This window comes from Haliaeetus albicilla, chromosome 1 (genome assembly GCF_947461875.1).
Source record: "Haliaeetus albicilla chromosome 1, bHalAlb1.1, whole genome shotgun sequence".
Taxonomy (NCBI): domain Eukaryota; kingdom Metazoa; phylum Chordata; class Aves; order Accipitriformes; family Accipitridae; genus Haliaeetus; species Haliaeetus albicilla.
In genome coordinates this window covers 64,713,937-64,733,912 of record NC_091483.1, presented here as the reverse complement: position 1 = coordinate 64,733,912, position 19,976 = coordinate 64,713,937, and the positions used below count along the sequence as shown (strand labels likewise).

The following is a 19,976-nucleotide window of genomic DNA, read 5'->3' as shown; positions in this document are numbered from 1 at the left end:
TGTTGCTAAGTAGCACTTATCCTAGGTCAAGGATTTTTTTCAGTTTCCCCTGCTCTGCCAGCAAGCAGGTGTACAAGAGGCTGGGAGGGAGCATGGCCAGGACAGCTGACCAGAGCTAGCCAAAGGGATATTCCATACCATACAACATCGTGCTCAGTATATAAACTGGGGGGAGTTGGCCAGGAGGGGCGGATCGCTGCTCGGGCATCGGTCAGTAGGTGGTGAGCAATTGCATTGTGCATCACTTGTCTTTTCTTGGGTTTTATTTATTTATTTATTTTATTTTATTTTATTCCTTTTCATTGTTGTTGTTATTGTGTTTTATTATTGTTGTTAGTATTGCACTTCTGTTATTAAATCATTCTTATCTCAACCCATGAGTCTTAATTTTTTTCTCTGATTCTCCTCCCTATCCCACTGGGAAGGGGTGAGTGAGTGAGCAGCTGCGTGGTGCATAGTTGCTCGCTGGGCTTAAAGCACGACATACCTACAAAAGCAAAACACTGTCATCACTTTCAAGGCCTTTTTACTTTCTTTAGGAATCTCTTTTCTGTAAGGGTAGAAAGTGTTTTCATTTTATAGAGATGCAGACTGTTACCATATATTGAACTGGAAACATACTCAGTGACAGTGCATCTAATGCTAATTTTCCTTGCTTTTTCTCTTTTTTTTGATTTGCATTTTAGAAAATCTTCAAGGCAAATGAAGGGTGTGCATGTATAAACTCGAATGCAAAGTATGAGTGGGCTGAGAAAGCTTTGGGTACGCAACAGTTTGTCTCAAGAATTTTCTTGAGAGCTGTGTGTAATCTCATTATGCATTTTTCATTTTCAGGTTCTTTTGTCCTCCTCCGTGTGTGTATCTTATGGGCAGTGGATGGAAGAAAAAAAAAGAGCAAATGGAACGGGATGGTTGCACTGAGCAAGAGTCACAACCTTGCGCCTTCATTGGAATAGGAAACAGCGACCAAGAAATGCAGCAGCTGAACTTGGAAGGAAAGGTAGAAGAATTGTAATAAACCACTCAGATTAGTGCAAAGGATGTTATAGCTACGTGGTGCATATTTCAAGGAATACCCTTGCTTATTTTTTATAATTTTTGTTACACTATAGTAGATATTACATAAGTGGTTTAAAAAAAATCTCTCAAAAATATGTAGGACAATTGAATAGGTGGATTTGGATCATGGGATCATAGCAGGGTACTAACCTTTCATTTCCAGGTTGTTGATTCTGAGTCAAACTGTTAGGTTATTCGGTAGGTATCAGTGGTTAACTGAAGTAAGGTTTCTGGCCCAAACTCCATGTCCCTGTCCCTGGCTTGCATAAATGGATAATCTCATCAAGGAAGTATCTGAACAATATCTGCTGCTTGAAGTGGTCTTTAAGTCCCTTTGCATAAAAATATAATTGAAATAGCATCTTAATAAATTTAGTAGACTCATTTTTTTACAGCAATATAAATTGCTACAAGAATAGAACTGGCAGCATGTGAGTCCTCATTTTAGCTGGTTATTTTATTAAGCAGTATTTTATAGCTACCTAGTATTTCCAGCACAGTCTACTTAGAAATGCTTCATATGTTGCTGAATAGGAAAAGAATAATAAAAGTTCTTTTTGAGTTGTTGGGTTTTTTTTAAGCTCCTGTTGTCGCCTAGCATGAACACTTAGCAAAAGGAACTTTTTAGTGTTTCAAAACCCAACCATCTCCCATCCTTTCAAGAAAAGTTTGGCTCAACACATTTTCTGCACAGGCAGTCTCTTATGCATGCCCAGTGTACTGCCCCTGTAGCTCTACTCTAATGTTTAGTAGTGCTTTTAACCACTCAGAGATGGCTTTGACACAAGTATAGTCTCTAATCATCTGTTTTCCAGTCCTGGTAAAGGTCTTTAGAAAGATGCTAAAGTACTGAAGTTGGGTGCTAAACTTCACAAAGCTAAACAGTAGTCATAAAAGATATCCATATGGAAGAGATGGAAAAAGCAGTTTCTGGTATGTTTTAGAAACTATTGCATCAATTTTCCTATTTTGTTCATAATTAAATATACATAGTTTCTTGAACTGGGTTGACTTGAAAGAAGAAACAACAGTATGTTTTCACTTACAGAATTATTGCACTGCCAAAACATTGTACATATCAGACTCAGACAAGAGAAAGCACTTCATGTTATCGGTAAAAATGTTCTATGGCAATAGTGACGACATCGGTGTGTTCCTCAGTAAACGGATCAAAGTCATCTCTAAACCTTCTAAAAAGAAACAGTCACTGAAAAATGCAGACTGTAAGTATTTTACAGTTCTTTTCTTTATGTAGCAATTCATTTCGTTTCCTACTAATTTTTTCTTACGTATTCTGAGGTCTGACTACAAAGTAAATACAATGAAATTTTCAAATTTTTTTCTAATGTATTTTAGAACTGTACGCATCAGTGTATTTTAAAGTATTCTGATATAGATAGGTTACACTGAGTTTTATGCAGTCACAGTTAATTATTTAGTAAATATAAAAGGTCCACCAAAAAAACTTTATTCTGAGGAGTGAATCCTTGTAGACAAATGCATAAAGAACACTCTACCTCAGTTTTCTAAGCTGTTGGATCTCTTAAACTGCCATGATCTGGTGCTTAGGAGGTTTTGATCAGTATCAAAGAGATAGCTTTCAGATTGTGGTAAATGAGTAGCATCATGTCACCCAAACTGCACTTCGTCACATCACAGCCACCTTCTTACTTCTTACTGTTTCATGCCATTTTCATGTTGTTTTTATTTTTAATATGTTTTGCATGGTTCCTTTTAAGTAATTCATTAAGAAATCTGTATGGTGATATTTCACCCAGATTTATTTACTTACCGTGTTTTTTAACTAAAGATATCTCTGGTGCTAATGTATAATTGGGAGCATTTTTGCTTTTCCTCCGAAGTTTTTGCCTGCATACCACTGGAGCACCTCAAGAGATACCCTTTTTTTTTGTTTGTTTTTCTCTCTCTCTTCACTAGTGCTTTAAAAGGCTCTTCCATCTGTGTTGGGCTGGAACCCATTCACCTATGGAATGTGGATCTCGGGGCCGCTAGCTTGCCACATGACTAAAGGCAATCTGTTGCTGTGCAGTTCACGCCCGTGGGCTCAGAGTATGCGCTGTTGACTTTGTATTCAGACAGATAGTTGTGATGGACAATGAATACGAACTAAGAATTCTTTGATAGTAAATATGAACTAAGTAGGAGAAACATGCCCGTTTTGGTGTCAAAATGGTAGTTGCTGATTTTTTTTTTAGGGGAGCAGACTTAGCATTTGTCCCTCTTGAATTATAAGTAAGTTCAGATCTGAGCTAATTTCAAGTTGCATGGTTACAGTTTTACATAGTTATGTCTGTCTTCCTTTCAATTGATTGTGATTAATAAGAATAATTTTTCTTTATACTTCAAATGATCACTAAAGGTTGTCTATGTACCTCACAAGGGCAAGCTAAAGCTTCTGCTCAAATAATCAGTTGTTGGAGAACTATGAGCAGAAGGAGTTTTCAGCTGGCAAGCACTGGCCCATTTGGCTAAGTGGCAAAATTCTATGAACTAGCATGCCTTTGGAGAACAGCCACTATGTATGTTATCCCAGTTGTAATTTTGTGATTATTTTTGGTCTGTCACAAATGTAAATATTTTCTAAGTTAACCAATAGTTGAGAATTATTTCTTGATTTCCAGTATTCATGAGTTTATTTTACTGTATTTGTGACTTTTTGTTACTTTTCTATGTCATGAAGTAATTTTATAATCTCAAGTCTGTGTGTGTTCCTTGCAGTATGTATTGCGTCAGGGACAAAAGTGGCACTATTTAATAGACTTCGATCCCAAACAGTTAGCACCAGATATTTGCACGTAGAAGGTGGTAATTTCCATGCCAGTTCACAACAGTGGGGAGCATTTTACATTCACCTCTGTAAGTAAAAATGAAGCAATATATTTTTTCACCTCCCTCCCTCCCTCCATCCCAACAAAAACTGTCCTGCATTTTTTCCTCCGTATTAGTTGCCCATATACAGATATTTTTTTCTTACTGAGTGTATATTTGATGTAATAGTGTGATGTTAAATGTTCCTCCTATCGAGGAAAACGGTAGCTAAAACAAATAATGTGAAAATTCCTGTTTCACGCAGTGGATGATGATGAATCGGAAGGAGAAGAATTCACAGTGAGAGACGGCTACATTCATTATGGGCAGACTGTCAAACTTGTATGCTCAGTTACTGGCATGGCACTCCCAAGACTGGTACAGTTTAATTTCTCCAACGCTGTAATTAATTTGTAGATGGCTACTTAGTGTAATTGCATAGCTGACTTTGCATTGGTTACAATTTTTGGCTTTGTATGTTTCCCTCTGGTAATACATGTTTTATATGGAAAATGGTATTCATTTTAATAAAAGCATATTTTTATATCTGCAGATTAATCCTGTAAGCAAAGAACAGCTTGTGAAATAAGCATAGAGAATTTTTCAGAATTCAAACCTGCCAAAGTAGGTTAACCTGCAAGCTGTCCTTAAGAAAATGTCTAAAACCAGTCATGTAGGTCCCAGTGTAGCAAAATACTTTAAATATTGATATAGAATAGATGAATAAAGTGTTTGCAGGCAATAGGACTATTCCATTTGTTGAGCTCAGCACAGCTTTAAAAATACTCTACTGATTTGAATCTAAACACACTTCTGTGTACCTTTAAGGATACATAATTATACCAATATCAGCTTGCACAAGCATTTTGGTCATTTGCTAATACTGTCCGTTTTAAATACGGAACATTGGAAATGCCTTTGGAATAACTTTTTTTTAGAAAGAGACAATGTCAGCCCCTGTCTTTGTCACAGATACAAAATTGATTATAACCAGTTAAGGTTTGTGAACCAAAAAAAAAATTTTATTGCTGGATACACAGTAATAGTTTTTATAAATAAATTTAAGTATAATTATAGATTTTTTTTCTCCTGTTTTAATGCACTAAATGCCAGCCTAAGTGAAATTTTATATGACTGATAATAAACAGTGCTTCATATGAGATCTTCTGTGAAATTATTGTTTGTCAGCCCATTATGAATTTCATAAAAGGCTTTACTAATTCTGCTTTGAACTAGAAACAATTTTTAGAATGCACCAGTGTAAAACCAACCTTCCGTGCAGGCAGGCTTTTGTTCCTCTTCCCAGACTTATTTTACTAGGACTGTAATGAGAAATTCTCTCCCAATATCAAACTTGGCTAAAAAAGAAGATGGCCTGCTCAGAGTAAATGGTATAAAATGATCGTTTAAATAGGTTTTTGATATATTTTTTTTTAAATCACATTATTTGACAGAAAAATCCAGACCTGGTTACTACTGCTCTGGTTCAGTGCACATGAAATTCAGTAAGAGGCTCTCACTTTATTTGTGGGCTTCAAGTTAATATTTTCTTATTGCCAAAAGGAGATGCCATCATTTATGATTCCAGAAACCTTATTTTGTAGGTAGAAATAGATTAAAACAAATTAGGGTAAAGGTCCCTGTTTTGCTTGCTATTGGGAACATTGGTCATGGTGCCTTACAAGATTGATTGAAGGCGATGCAATTAAAAGGTAACTTGCAGACATTTTATAGGTTAATGCAAAGAACTTCGAAGAAACAAGTTAACCTTGAAACTTATATTGCTAATAATGCCATTTATTATCATTAGAAATCCCAGAGGACATGGTTGGCTTTCTGATTGTCGGCTTAGAAATCTTCAAGCACTTTGGCTGCTGCTTCTGCTGATGTTGCATAAAATGAAGTATTAAACTTTTTTCTAGAAGTTGAGTTAAAATTCCAAGCTACAGATTTCCACTGTCTGTAAGGGAATAACTTTTTTAATTTTTAAAAATAAATGAGTATAACAGCTCTGAATTAAGTCAGCAGATATTTTTTCACTGAATTGCCAGATGTAAGGAACAATTGTTCTTTGCAGTAGTCTTTAAGTAGTATTTAATGTCCAACTATTATTAAGATACACTGATTATTGTGTTTGCAAAACTGTACTTAAGGACATCTCAATACCTTTAAAGTAAATCTTATTTTCAACTGTTCTTGTTCAGCAACCAGTCTGCTGTTGACGCTATCAATGGTGGAAGCTTCTATAGAAGTTTATTGATACTTGACCTAAAGCTCTTTTGTACCAGGAAATGGAACAAAAGTAGATTTTGCTGAAGCTTCAAATTTTTTCCCCACTCTTGTAGCAAAAATTAGAAAATATATATGCATGCAGCACATTGAAGCTGTAGTACTGAGTGTCACTTCGATGTTGTGTACTTGTTTCAAAAGCATTGAGAACTATGAATCTAATGTTGATGTTAAAACAGGAGGCATGGAAATTAAAAAATGACCTTTCACTTCCTTTACTAACAGTACATATGTAATTCCAATGTAATGAAGTACAGAAATTGTCCTAAATATATATATATGTACAACTTTCATTCACAGATAATTCGAAAAGTAGATAAACAAACAGCGTTATTGGATGCAGATGATCCAGTATCGCAGCTCCATAAATGTGCATTTTACCTTAAAGACACTGAGAGAATGTATTTGTGCCTTTCCCAGGAGAGAATAATCCAATTTCAAGTGAGTTGTTTAAAACTATTTCAATAGATGAGAAGCGTGGTTGCAAAGTTTTCCCAAATATTCCCAAAATATGTATGAATGCCAGTTTTGCAGTTGGTTTTGAATGCAAGTCTAATATTTTGTTTTGAAAGGACCGAGGATGGAAAGCAACAAACTTTGTCCATCCCTTTCCAGATCTGTTTTTCTTTCCTCATAACCTTCTTCCATGTCTGTCTAGACAATGAATTCTATTTTCTCCAATGGAAGAAATGGAAACGCACTAAGAACTTGTGCATGCAGTCATGATACTGTGGCGTAACATGTTGACATATGCCAGTGGAGTTGCACCACTTACTTGCATGTCCATTTCTAGATTACAGCAAATAGGAAATTATATAGTTCATGATCGTCTTATATCATGATGAACTTAGGAGAACTGCACTGTCTTGCTCTTGGCTAAGAGTATAAACATAGACAGCTATGGCAGTTGACCACAGTAATTTGTGAAGCTGCAGAAATTTGATTTGTCTGTAAAGTATGTAGCTGTCTCAGTCTTCAAGTATTTGTTTCTCCAGTAGGTGGAGAAAAACATCCCTAGCAAGTTACTGTAAGAGGAATGAACCGCTAGGGAGAGCTGTAAAAACAATACCAAAACGTACAACTGTTTTGACAGCTTATACAATATGCTAACAAATTGTGGTTTTAGTCTCATATGTATGTTAGCATGCTTTTAGCAGACTTTCAGCATGGTAATTCCCATCTGAATAACAAGACTGTGACCAAGTTCAGGCCTACCTAAGTATTGCAATTTTATTTAAACATCCAGGGCAGCTCAAATAGCAAAGGGTGTTGAGAGGTAATGCTGTGCTCTAGGAAGATGGCCACACTCGGTAAAGGCTTGGGACTTCCTTAGGAGAGCAGCTGTAGCTTCTTGGGTAAGAAAGGTAGAGGTAGGAAAGGAGGAAACTAACTTTTTAAAGATTTCCCTTAAGGGAAGTGACAAGAAGGATTGGTAAAGGCTCAGTTGACTTCTATCCTGACTTGGGACAATGGAAAGAGAATATGAGAAGCTTTGTTCATATTGCTGGAAGCGTATTCATGACTTGTGTCTCAGAAGGGACCAGATCTATTGGTTGTCCTCACAGCACATGGCAGAGATATATATCTGTCAATATACTTTCTTGTAAAGGAGAATGGACCTTCGTCAAGAAGAAGAGAAAGCTATGAAACAGGAATTGCAGTAACTCGGGATCAGCCTTGTTATTTGATCTTTCTCAAAGTACTTTATGGGAAGGGCTGGATGAAGAAGCAAATCCTGCTTTTCTGAGAGCTACCTTAGTTCAACATCCTGGAATTGCGTGTGGGACTACCAGGACATCCTTCCATCCTTCAGTTTCTGCAGCACTCATGGAGCCCAATCTGATAAGAGCTCTGAACTTTCCACATGGGTAGGGCTTAGATAAAGGGACAACCCACTATTCTGAATTCTTTTAGTGGAGTAGGTACCTGCTGTTTCTACTTGTTCAGTAAAATCTGTTAGCCTGCACATCAAGCTGTTATCACTCTTTGGTAAGTGAAATCACTATGGAAGATAAACTCTTTTTACCAGTGGCAGGAGAGAAGTCCCATTTTATCTGTTTTTTCCTTTGGACCAGAAGACCAAGACCAGAGCAACAGGCATGTGTAGCATCTTTCACCTGCCTGCTCTTAGGCATTTACTGTTGAATACAGTTCCTATAGTAGGAGTCTAGACAGACTCTGGTCACTGAAAAAAAAAAAAAAAAAAAAAAAAGAAAAACACAAAAACCCCCCAAACTTTACTTTAGGATGACAGGTCTCTCTTGGGTGAGTGGAAATAGCCCAATAAAGAGACCATAGAGGCTTAAAGCAGAGAGGCTGTAAAAAGTCAGCAGGTCAGCATGAACATACAGAAACCTTGAAATTCAGTTGCTGAAGTACCAGCCAGATCTCTCTTGAAGGATGTCCATGTGTTCTGGAAAATACAGAAAGAATATAAATACTGCCTTACTGGATCAGAGCATAGTCAGTATCTACATCTAACAGCAGCTGTAGGAGATGGTTCTTACAGGAAGCAGGCAGACCTGGTCGATTTTTGCAGTCCAGTGCAGTTGTATTCTGCCAGCATCCACACTTCTTGTATTACAGGTTGTTAAAGGCTGCATCCCTGACTCTATCTTCTAGTATCATTTTGTGGATGTGTCGTCTATCAGTTTGATTCCTTTTGAATGTTCTGATGCTCTTTTTCTGCAGTATACTGTGGCAGAAAGTTCAAGAGGTTTCCTGACCTCTGTGTGGTAGACTTTTGCTGTATTTGTTTTGAAAGATCTAATAGTTTCTGTGATTTAGCGAGCAACAGTTCTGCTTTCACCTTACCCATAAACATCTTAATTTCTTCTCTCCAAATTGGAGAGTCACAGTCTTTTCAATTTCTTCTCATAAGGTCAGCAGCTCCTTGGTGATTTTAATTGCCCCTTCTGTACCTTCTCTTTTTTCACCATGTCTGTCTTAGACAGGGAGACCAGAACTGCACACAGTATTCCAGAATTAGGTGAACAACGGTTTTACGCTGGCAAAATAATACCTGGTATGTTGTTCTCAATATTTTTTTCTGATGATGTCCTGTATTGTGTTGCCACTTGTGGCTGCCACTGCACATTGAGCTGGTGTTTCCAGAAAACTGTCAGTGGTGACTCCAGGATCATGAGATGTAACTACCAGTTCCAAGTTTAGTATTTTGGGCATCATTTACAGAATTTTTCTTTAGAACCCCCACTTTTATCTAAATTGAATCTCATTGCCACTTTTTTGCCCCCTGTGTTCTTTTTTATGTCCTTCTGGACATAAAATCCTTGCAATTGTAACAGCATTTAACTACTTGAAAAACTTAGGATCATGCAGAAGTTTGAAGACTTGACTTTACCAGCACACTGGTGAGGACGTTGAATAAAACTGATCACAACACCAGTCTTGGGAGCTGCACTGTTGGGTTTTGTGCATTTTGAAAGGAGAATGACTGTTAAGTTCTACTTTTTGCTTTTTGTTTTCCTATAATTAGCTTTCTATTTAAAAAAAATACCACCACAACTTTTCTAATCCACTATAATTTCATTTCTTCAACATCCTTTGATAGAGAGCTTTCTTGAGGGTTTGGGGGAGGGTGGGGGCGTTAGTGGTGTTCGGTTGTCTGGTGTTTTTAAATCCAAATATATTTCTTGGCTTCCTTTTGTCTGTGTCCTTGTTGTGTTTACCATTTCTTGGGGAATTCTGTCCTTTATCCATTAATGTTATGTTTTGTTTCTCATCCTGTCTCCATGTGAAGCCAGACAATACATGAGATACTAAGCATGGTGTTAATGCATTTCCATCTTCCAGTGCCACCTGTTGAGAAAGTTTTAGTTATAAAAGGAAAGAAAAGGGCAGGGGAAGTGCCTGGAGGTAAACTGCTATATTTGGAAGTGACAAGGAGGAATGCTTCTCTAGAAGAGGAATTATAATCTTTCAAGGATTTCTGTGACAGAAGGAGTAATGTGTTCCTGAAAAGATTCTTGACATAGCAGGACTTTCAGAACAAATTCTGTGGCATTTGCCTTCTACTTTGTGGCAGGGGTTTAGCAGATCTGAAGAAGCCAGACAAGGATCTTGTACAAGGTCATTCATTTTTGGTACCCATGGTTTTATTTGTCATGAGTTGAAGTATGTCAGTCCATGCCAACAGGAATTGTAGTCAACCTGTAGGCAAAATGTTATGCATTGAAATAGTAGACAACAGTTCCTCTTTTGAAGTTGGACTAGTAATTTATAAGCTCCATATGTTTCTAATAAAAATATCAGTTGGGTCTTGAGCTTGGAAAGATCTGTAGTTACTATCCTTATTGCACGCTTCCCTTGCAAGCTGTTTTCAGTGCTTTTTTACATGATCATATCAGAATGAAGAGTCCACATGAGAATGCAGCTTTGATCTTAACTTCTTTCATCTGAACTGGTAAATTTGTGCTAATTGAAGTTTATCTAACAGTTTTGTGGAGAGAAGGTTATGGTTACATGCCTAGATATCCTTAAAGCTTAACGGAAGAAAACAGAATTTAGGTATTAAAATTAGAATTTTTTTAGTCCCTTTTTTTTGTGCCTGTTTTTAACCTATACGCAATTTCCTCATTGGTTGCTAGATGATGGAATTGTTCATGCTAGATGATGTTCATTGTTGCCATAAAAAAATACTTGTCAGTGTATTTTCTAACTATGTATATATGTATGTATACTAATCTAGTAATATTTACAAAGAGACAGTGGAAGTTTCTGACTAATTTGCAAGGTTGTCGTTTCAGCTTCTCTCCCACGTCTTTGCACAAACACTGAAATAGAAGCTTGTGTTTTGCATCATTTCATGGATGGTGAAGAACTCTCTAAAAAAGAAAAAAAAAAAAATAACTTGGCCAGATGTAAATCATAACTAATGAAAAATATTCCACTTCAGTCTGTAGCTAGTTTAGTCACTTTGCATTAACAAAACAAGATCTTATTTTAAAGTAGCTACTTCTAGTTGCTGTAGTTTGTTGGTTAATAGCTATTGAATAATGTTAAAACTTTGAAAGCTGAACTAAAATAAACCAAATAATAAACAGAAGGTTGGAGAGGTGACAGTATCATAAGAGTTAGTGTTTTAGTTTTCTACTAGTTTTGCTGAAATCTGTGTGACTGTTCCTCTAGGTCATTTTGTTAGAGGAAAAACATAAGGAAACATGTTTTTGAAATAATGGTCAATGTTACTGACTGAGTTGGTCTTTAGCTCTGTGACTTGGCAAATGAGTCTACAGGTCAGATTTAAAACTTTTCTTTCTTTCTAAGGCCACTCCATGCCCAAAAGAACCAAATAAAGAAATGATTAATGATGGAGCTTCTTGGACAATCATTAGCACAGATAAAGCAGAATACACATTTTATGAGGGGATGGGACCGGTCCATGCTCCAGTGACACCTGTGCCTGTTGTAGAAAGTCTTCAAGTAAGTTCATTTATTTTTTTTTTCAATAAACTCTCTTATGTGAGATTATTTTTGTCATAACCTTCATGGTACCTTTGTGAAATACTGGAGGAAAACATTCTTACTAGCTTTACAAACAGGAGAATTAAGTTGCAATAATTTTTCTTACCTACCTTTCAGAATACATAAGCCTGTCCATCACAGGAATAATATTAATATTGTTCTATACATTAAGAATTTTATTTCTTAAAATACTATGGTAGTGATAGCCCTATGACTTCTATTTCCATTTGATTATTTAGAAATTGATTTTGGCTCTTAAAACAGCCAATTATAGATCAAAGAGAGCTAGACTGAAACCTTATTAAGAAAACCAGCATTCTGCTGTGGAAAAACTTGAAGCTATCCTAACACATTCTCTGAAAGATTCTTTGTTCTTTGTTTTCAAAGCCTTGTTGACTTCTTTCCTAAGTGGCCACTGTCAAAGCTTAGAATTTCCGTCAGGATATCAAATTAATTGGCAGTAACTTTTAGATGTTTTACTTCTCTACAGTTCAGTTGTGTAGGTGTGTTTCTTTCAGTTTTATCCAGCTGATAGAAACAGCACTGTTAACAGTTCTTGTATGCATGTGAAGAATTTTTTTCTGGTTGGTTTTTTTTTTTCTGAGGGGGGGGGTGTTTGTTTTTATTAATATATGGGTTTTTGTGGATTTTTTTTTTCTATTCACTCCCTTTCCAGTTGAATGGTGGTGGGGATGTAGCAATGTTGGAACTTACAGGACAGAACTTCACTCCAAATTTACGTGTCTGGTTTGGGGATGTGGAAGCTGAAACCATGTACAGGTACAGTATATCCTACTACTTCTGTGGTGATTACGTTTTACTGGATGCTTTGAAGAGTGTACACTCGTGTATACACTCAAGTGTATACTTTCTGCCCTGCAGAAAGGGATCTGGGTGTGCTGGTTGATGGTAGGCTCAATATGAGTCAGCAGTGTGCCCTGGCAGCCAAGAGGGCAAACCGCATCCAGCTGATCAAAAGAGGTGATTATCCTGCTGTGTTTAGCATTGGTGCAGCCTTACTTTGGGTATTGCGTGCAGTTCTGGGCCCCACAATCTAAGAAGGATGTGAAGGTCCTTGAACGTGTCCAAAGGACAGCAACAAAGCTGGTGAAAGGGCTGGACAGCATGTCCTATGAGGGGTGGCTAAGGACTCTGGGTTTGTCTAGTTTGGAGAAAAGGAGGCTGAGGGGTGACCTCCTTGTTTTCCCCTGAGGAGGGGAAGTGGGGAGGGAGGTGCTGTGCTCTTCTCCCTGGGATTGCCTGCCAGGACACGTGGAGATGGTTCAAAGCTGTGCCAGGGGAGGTTCAGACCGGACATTGGGAAGCATTTCTTTAGCAAAACATTGGTCAAACACTGGAAGAGGCTTCCTAGAGAGGTGGTCAACGCCCCAAGCCTGTCAGTGTTTGAGAGGCATTTGAACAGTGCCCTTAATAACGTGCTTTAGCTTTTGGTTAGCCCTGAAGTGGTCAGGTAGTTGGACTAGGTGATTGTTGTAGGTCCCTTCCAACTGTTCTGTTCTATTCTATTCTTTAAGCTTAAATTGTATTATGCTCAGGTGACTCTCCTGTTTTTCAGATGCGCAGAGAGCATGCTATGTGTTGTTCCAGACATTTCTGCATTTCGAGAGGGTTGGAGGTGGGTCCGTCAGCCAGTCCAGGTTCCAGTAACTTTGGTCCGTAACGATGGCATAATTTACTCCACCAGCCTTACCTTTACATACACACCGGAACCAGGGCCACGACCACACTGCAGTGCTGCTGGAGCAATCCTCAGAGCCAACTCAAGCCTCATGGCTTCCAGTGAAACAAATACAAACAGCGAGGGAAGTTACACAAACGTCAGCACAAATCCAACCAATGTCACATCATCTACAGCAACTGTAGTTTCCTAACTACTGTTGTTTGTCTGGACTTTAACTGACTTTTAAGTGCTACATTCAAGAGAACTGAACAATTTTTGTGGTTTCATGGGAAAACACCTTTCCATTTTAGGTGATATTATTTGAACCTTGTTACCTGCAAGTGCTGATCTTAAAATATAGAAGCCACAATAAAAAAAAAAAAAAATCCGAAACATAAGAACTTTATTGAAAATCTATTTTTCAGCTGGTTTTTTTAATGGGCAAGAAACAAAAAATGTGGCTGGGATACATGTTGAGCAAACTAGAAAACATGAACACAACATAGTTTTTATGGACCAAGGAACTTGTATAAGCTTTAGTATAAAAGGTACATTTTCACCATACCTTTTTTGTATCACAACATATAGTACACTTTTGTTACCAAATAGTTTATATTTTTTTTTCCTCTGAGCTTTTGCTCTGAAGTATATTCAGGTTCCAAGCCTGACCATGCTTGTATAATCTAATTACCATACTCTTCCAGTTTTAAAAAAATATATATATTTTTGGTCTGTGGCTGGAACTGTTCCTTTTTTTAAACTGAAGTCTTGTGACTTTTTATGAACTGAAATTGTTTTTATTTCAGCAAGTAGAACCTTGTAAAGGCCAGCATATTTTTTTTAAGATTATATGAAGTCTGTGCAAAAGCTTTAAAAAATGCCTCTGCCTTGCCTGCAATACATGCAATGTATGTTAACTTTAGTGCTCTGTTTTCAGTCATTGTTAATAGTTATTTCTGTTTTCCTTTTTTAAATATGTATTTATAGTGATAATTCATGAGGTTCTAACATTACATGAGTTTTTTTTAAAGTGGCATCTCAAGCAGTCATATTAATGATTGTTCATGTCACAGGCATATGTTGGTGTTTTTGAAGGGTTGTTACTGGGTTACTCCCCCTCTTCCTTGCTCAGTCATATTGCATCTGAAAATGTTTCAGGATCTGTTCAGGTTTTTCTAATCTTGTACATAATTTGTATTAAGTGTAAGTTAAATGTTTTATTTTGAAAGTGGAATGTTCCCAATAACTTCATTTGGCAGCATGTCTTCTGTCTTGTTGGCATGTAACTAAAATACCATGAGAAGTATGTGCTACAAATGGGATTGGTAGGTGATGCCCTCATCACTTGAGAATCACAACAAGCATGTTTTTCTTCATACTGTTCAGTAAATTAGGCCAGACTTTGGTGTAACACTTGTATTGAGAACGTGCTTTCATTGTGAAGTGATCATACCATAATAACTAGAAGTAAATTTTATTACTTAGAAATGGGCAAATAGAAAATCGTAAAAGCACTATGAAGATGTCAACTCCTCCCATCCTTATTTCGTGTGGGTTCCTCTTTCCCTGCCAACAGCTTGTGCAACATTCAAGTCTTCTCTCCATCATAAATTCAAGGCTCATTTGCACTTTGACTTTGTTGGTTGTTGCATTTGTTTTTCATTTTGACTTTGCCACATTTTGTCCCTCCTTGTAGACCTGCCTGCTTCATTTGTATTTGAAAGTATACCCCAGTAGTTCATTTGTAGTCACAGAACTAGGCATAGACTCATAGGACAAGTTCTGATAGTGTGATCTTCCTCTTTAAAAGCCAAAATACAAATTTTACGGTGTGTTCAGCCTTTTCTATACCCTGAAGCAACAGTCACAACTGCTGTGTAAATCTGAACCTGTGGCTTCCTACAGTGCATTGCTTACAAGCTTATCTGTTGACCATTTTCAGAGGGTTGTTACTTCTGACCACTTATTCCAGTTTCAACACCCACCACCATTTTGCAGCATTGTCTCTGCACCACATTTGTGTACTCTGACGCTCCATTCTACTTGTTTGCTTTAGTGCTCTGTTGTGTGTCTGAAAACAATGTGGTTAAAGGAAGAAATCGGTTATAAAGCATGTTTAGCCAATAGTAAAATCGGTGCCACTGTCCCTCCTAAAATGTGCTTGTATTCTACCACAGGCCTTCGTATTTGCTATTCTGTATTACAAAACTTATTCCCATGATGTAGTTGCAATGCTGGTTCTTAGCACTAGTGAATACTGCCTCACCTCATCTCCGTTTCAGTGACCAAGGGCAGGATTCATTGTGGCCTTATCTCTGTTTTAAACTGTTTACTGGCATTTACTTGCAAATCTGTTTACCTTTGTATGTGCTATAAAATTTCATTTTAATTGTGTTGTGGCAGGAATCATTTCACAGTGTTTTTGTTAGAAGTACATAAGTATCTTACAGTATGGCTTAATTCAAGAGCCACAGATTTTCATTGCTAATTAGACTGAGAATTAAAATAAGCAAGATATATAGATATCTATATATATAGATATAGATATATCTCAGATTTAGAGGGTGTTCAAGAACAAACCATGATACACACACAGTAGGCAAACCATAACAAGCCTTTTAACCTTCAAAGACTATTTAAAATAGCTTTTCAGAACTTGACACATGCTTTTATACTCATTATTTTAAATTTTTTACATATAAATGCAATACTTCTTATATTCAGTTTCTTTACTTGCAGTAATTTTGCCCAATAGATATAATATTCCTTGACTTGTAAAGAACCTAATGACTTAGCCTAATTTCTGCTGTTCTACACACTACAGCCAAGTGGGTGAAAAAGAGACTATTAAGTTCTGCTTACAAGACCATTTTAAACCCCGTTTTTCCCTTGGGCTTGTGGCTCCATTATTGCCAGTAGTTATTCTGTAGTACAGAAATGGTCTTCCAGGTCCTTGCTGTTGTTAAGATGTCCAGTTGTTCAGATATATTATCTTCCTGAACTTTTTCCTGTGGGGTGGTATTGTTACATTTATTGGCCTTGTGAGCTGTTAATCAATTTTCATGATATTAACAATAACTCAAGATTTTAATAAAACTACTTTTAGAATGTTTCACTATGAAACTATTATAACTGTTCAAGTCTAGCTGTTCAGTCTGCTGTTAATTCTATATACATAGAAATTGAGTCTGTGTTCAGAATGTTGTTATAGTTCCAACTGTAGAAAGAAAAAGCAAATTAAGTGCTCAAATTTAGCTATGCCTTTTCTTGTTTTCTTTGTTTGGAACTGCATTTCAGAATTCAACACTAGCATAGTCTTTAATAATCTGCTGCTGATGTGTTTCCTAATTATTTGCCCTGAGGGCATCCCACAACTGTGTTAATAATGGTATTCTGTACTCCTCCTCATTGCACAGACTTACAGGATCAGAATGGTTACCTGAAAAGACATGCACTCAAGACATAAAACAGTGAAGTCCCCATATACAAAATATTAATGCCAAGTGAAACAAATTATCTGTTGGAAGTAAGCTACCCACTTGTAGATTAAATGACTCCATAGAGGTGTCCACCTTGCAACTAAGATGCTCTTCAATTATTAACCATATTTTTTACTTTCTTTCAAAAGCAGCTGTGTTTATGAGTACTGAACAAATGTGTATACTTTCCTGTGCCAGACTTTTGACTTTGTTTTCAAGCACTGTACTGTGGGATTGAGTGGCAGCTTTGTTAGAAAAAGAAGTATATTAGGGTTTCTACTTAACCCTTTTAGGACTGAACAATTTCTTCCCTTTAGAAGCTGTAAAATAAATGAGCAGTTCTAACTTTGTAAACATTCTGTCTGTGTTCAGCACTGCATTTGCCCCATCTGGAGGTGCTATGCTAATGTCATTTTTTTAAAATCTTGTAGCATGTGTATACATTCAGTCTTAAAAGGGTTATTTTTACAAACTGTGCACCTGTAAAGTTTCTTAGCAATAAGGTAGAAAAATGAGCAAATTTTTACCATAATTTTGTAGAATTGATTGCTCAGTTCCATATTTCATCAAGAAAAACCCTGCAATATGGGCAGTTTTGAGGATTAAATAAAAGTGAAATGTAAACCACATAAAAGTGTTTTTGTCAAGTGTACTCTGTGTGTGTATGTGCATATGCTGTCGGGTTTCATTTCTTTCTACAAGGCTAAAGATAAAATGCCATGTTGCTGTTGATGTGACAAACATAATTGAACATCTGTACAATGATATAAAAGTAGTTATGATTTGATCAGGTGTTGAAACTTGCCACGTTTTTTGTGGATTTTTTTCAATGTTAACCAAGGAATATGATTTTTTTTTTTTTTTTTTTTTTTTTTGGTGAATGAACAGTGAGGTCATCTATGGAACCAGAACAACACAAAAGAAGATCAACCCCAGGAGTGGAAAAGTCATCAGTAGTTGTGAGGCTATGCACACTGGACTCCACTTAAACGGGATATGGAATGTCCACCCAAAAATCTAAATCGGTTTCATTATTGCTTGTATTATTGCTGGAGTTAGATAAGAAACTGTTTTTTCCAATAATGTAAAAAAAAAAAAAAAAAGGTTCACTTTTTTGTATTATTTATTAAATAAGAAAAAATGAACTGTGTTTAATTGTTTAACTTTAGCAACTTTATTATTGCAACTAGTTATACCTGACTTATTTTCATCCTTTTCTTAGTTGCAGACTGTCTGATACTTCTTTCAGTTGGTTTATAATTAGAACTAGAAATTTAGCAAGCTAGCTTATTTCTTGCTTTGACAGAGAATACTCTAGTAGGGCCATAAGGAACAACTAGAAATGATGCGCTCTTTTAGTTTGCAAGCACAAGTGACACAGTCAGTTGAAAAAAGTTTCTGAGATGGGAATGGGACACAGCAGAGAGAGAATTTGGAATGGCAGAAACCTACCAGTACTAGTTCCGTATTAAAATAATACAAGAACTACTAGTTTATCCATAAGACTGTGAAGGGGCCAGAAATGGTGTGGCGAGAGGGAGAGAGAGATGTCACTGGAAAAAATAGATCATTTGACTATAAGGAAGCATTACAGATTTTTATTGAAACATCTGCAAAGGTGAATGCTATTGTTATTAAGACATGTAAAATAGCCAGAAACTCAACACTGGTAGAGTTTCTGTTGTTTGAAACAGGGACGGTATGAGCAGATTACGTTTCAGAATTATTCTCAAGACTCTTGCAGTCTGTTTCTGGAATGATAAATTGATTCTTCTGCAACAGAATAGAAATTAGATCTGAGGTTTTGGCAAAGAGAATGGTCACTTGCTAAACTTCAGTGTTGGTGTAGTTGGAAGAAACTGCATGGGATGGTGCTTGTCTTAGATGAAGAACTACAGACACAAAAAAAATCTCTTCATCTAAACCTTGGCAATTAGCTATACAGATAGTCTCAATAATAAATCCTGTTAAAATCCAGAGTAGAGGATTAAAAGGAGAATGGTGTGAAATTATTTGGCTGGAGGAGAGGATTCATCTGGAGGATTACATGCAATATATGCTATTTCAGGACATTCAGAATTACAGAACTGGGACAGGTAGTTTACCTTTCACAGTGCCCTTTTAGATTGGAGTTGCATGCTTCTGCGAAGGATAGAAAAAAACACTGCATGTGCTCAGTTAGTGTGTCCGTAAAGGATATTTATTTCTGATACCCAGTAGCACATGCTTAGTGTGAGGCCAAAGACATGAAGCGTTACAGCCCATATTTATTTAGAAATTCTTTTCTATTGAATATCAACATATGTATGCTAAAGAGAAATAAGTTGAGCAAGTCTTGATTCTCTGCAGAAGCAAACTTGCAAGCTAACTGCTGTCTCAGAAAGATCTGATAAAGCCTTCTGAATTTTACATCTTTCTAGTTCTGCATCTCCTTCAAGTATGGGAAAGGATGGTTGAAAGTTTGCTGTCATCTTTTCCATGTGCTATTGCCTTTGTATTCTAGTCTCAGTTCCCTTACTTTTCATGTGTACTTTTCCAGGTCCTTAATTAGTTTGCAGTTCTTCACAGAATGTGTAAATTTTGCTGCATAATTTAGGAGAGAGAAGTTGGTGTTAAGTAAGGTGAACTATAACTTTTGAGACTAATGTGCTGTCATCTCTCTGCTGTTTCCACTGTTGTGCTGTGTGGTGGGGGAGAAAGAAATGTTCGTTGGTTTTTAAGCTGCTTGTAGGTACATTGAATGGAAGTTTCTACAGATTTGGCCTTAATGATCTGCAGGTCTCTATCTGAAGATGACACATGTAATTTGGAACCATATAAAGGTGCTTGTGAATCTATCTGAATTTAGAAAGTCTTTGCTTATTATTTATCTTTTAATTATATTTGCTGTCATGTTGCCCCTCATCTATGTTCATTAAAACCTTAAATCTTCTCTGCTTTTAACTAAATTACCTTTGTTCTATTTGCTGATTTGTTCACTGGGAAATTTGTCCATATCCACCTCTGCAAATCCCCACAGATGTGTTTCAGGCAAGATGGGACCTTGTGCCATTTGAACTACTTCTGTGCCCTACTTCCATCTCTTACTTTCTGCTTTACCTTTTCCTGAGTGACTTGACTTTGAGGCCTTTGATGTACAAATAAATAGCAACTGC

General features: G+C 36.7%; 1 protein-coding gene across 6 annotated transcripts in view; it reads left to right on the top strand.

Annotated features, from left to right (window-relative positions):
* RBPJ (recombination signal binding protein for immunoglobulin kappa J region) overlaps positions 1 to 18,956 on the top strand; it is a 112,569-nt gene extending 93,613 nt beyond the window's left edge. For 5 of the 6 annotated variants that reach the window (XM_069792315.1, XM_069792352.1, XM_069792304.1 and 2 more), the window contains exons 4-11: positions 835 to 1,000; positions 2,108 to 2,282; positions 3,799 to 3,936; positions 4,154 to 4,266; positions 6,478 to 6,618; positions 11,464 to 11,619; positions 12,338 to 12,441; positions 13,238 to 18,956. In XM_069792315.1, the coding sequence (XP_069648416.1) occupies positions 835 to 1,000; positions 2,108 to 2,282; positions 3,799 to 3,936; positions 4,154 to 4,266; positions 6,478 to 6,618; positions 11,464 to 11,619; positions 12,338 to 12,441; positions 13,238 to 13,553 (1,309 nt within the window). In that variant the 3' untranslated portion in view covers positions 13,554 to 18,956. The remainder of the gene's footprint in view (positions 1 to 834; positions 1,001 to 2,107; positions 2,283 to 3,798; positions 3,937 to 4,153; positions 4,267 to 6,477; positions 6,619 to 11,463; positions 11,620 to 12,337; positions 12,442 to 13,237) is intronic. The other variant, XM_069792326.1, reaches the window with a different exon arrangement.
* The last annotated feature ends 1,020 nt before the right edge of the window (positions 18,957 to 19,976 follow it).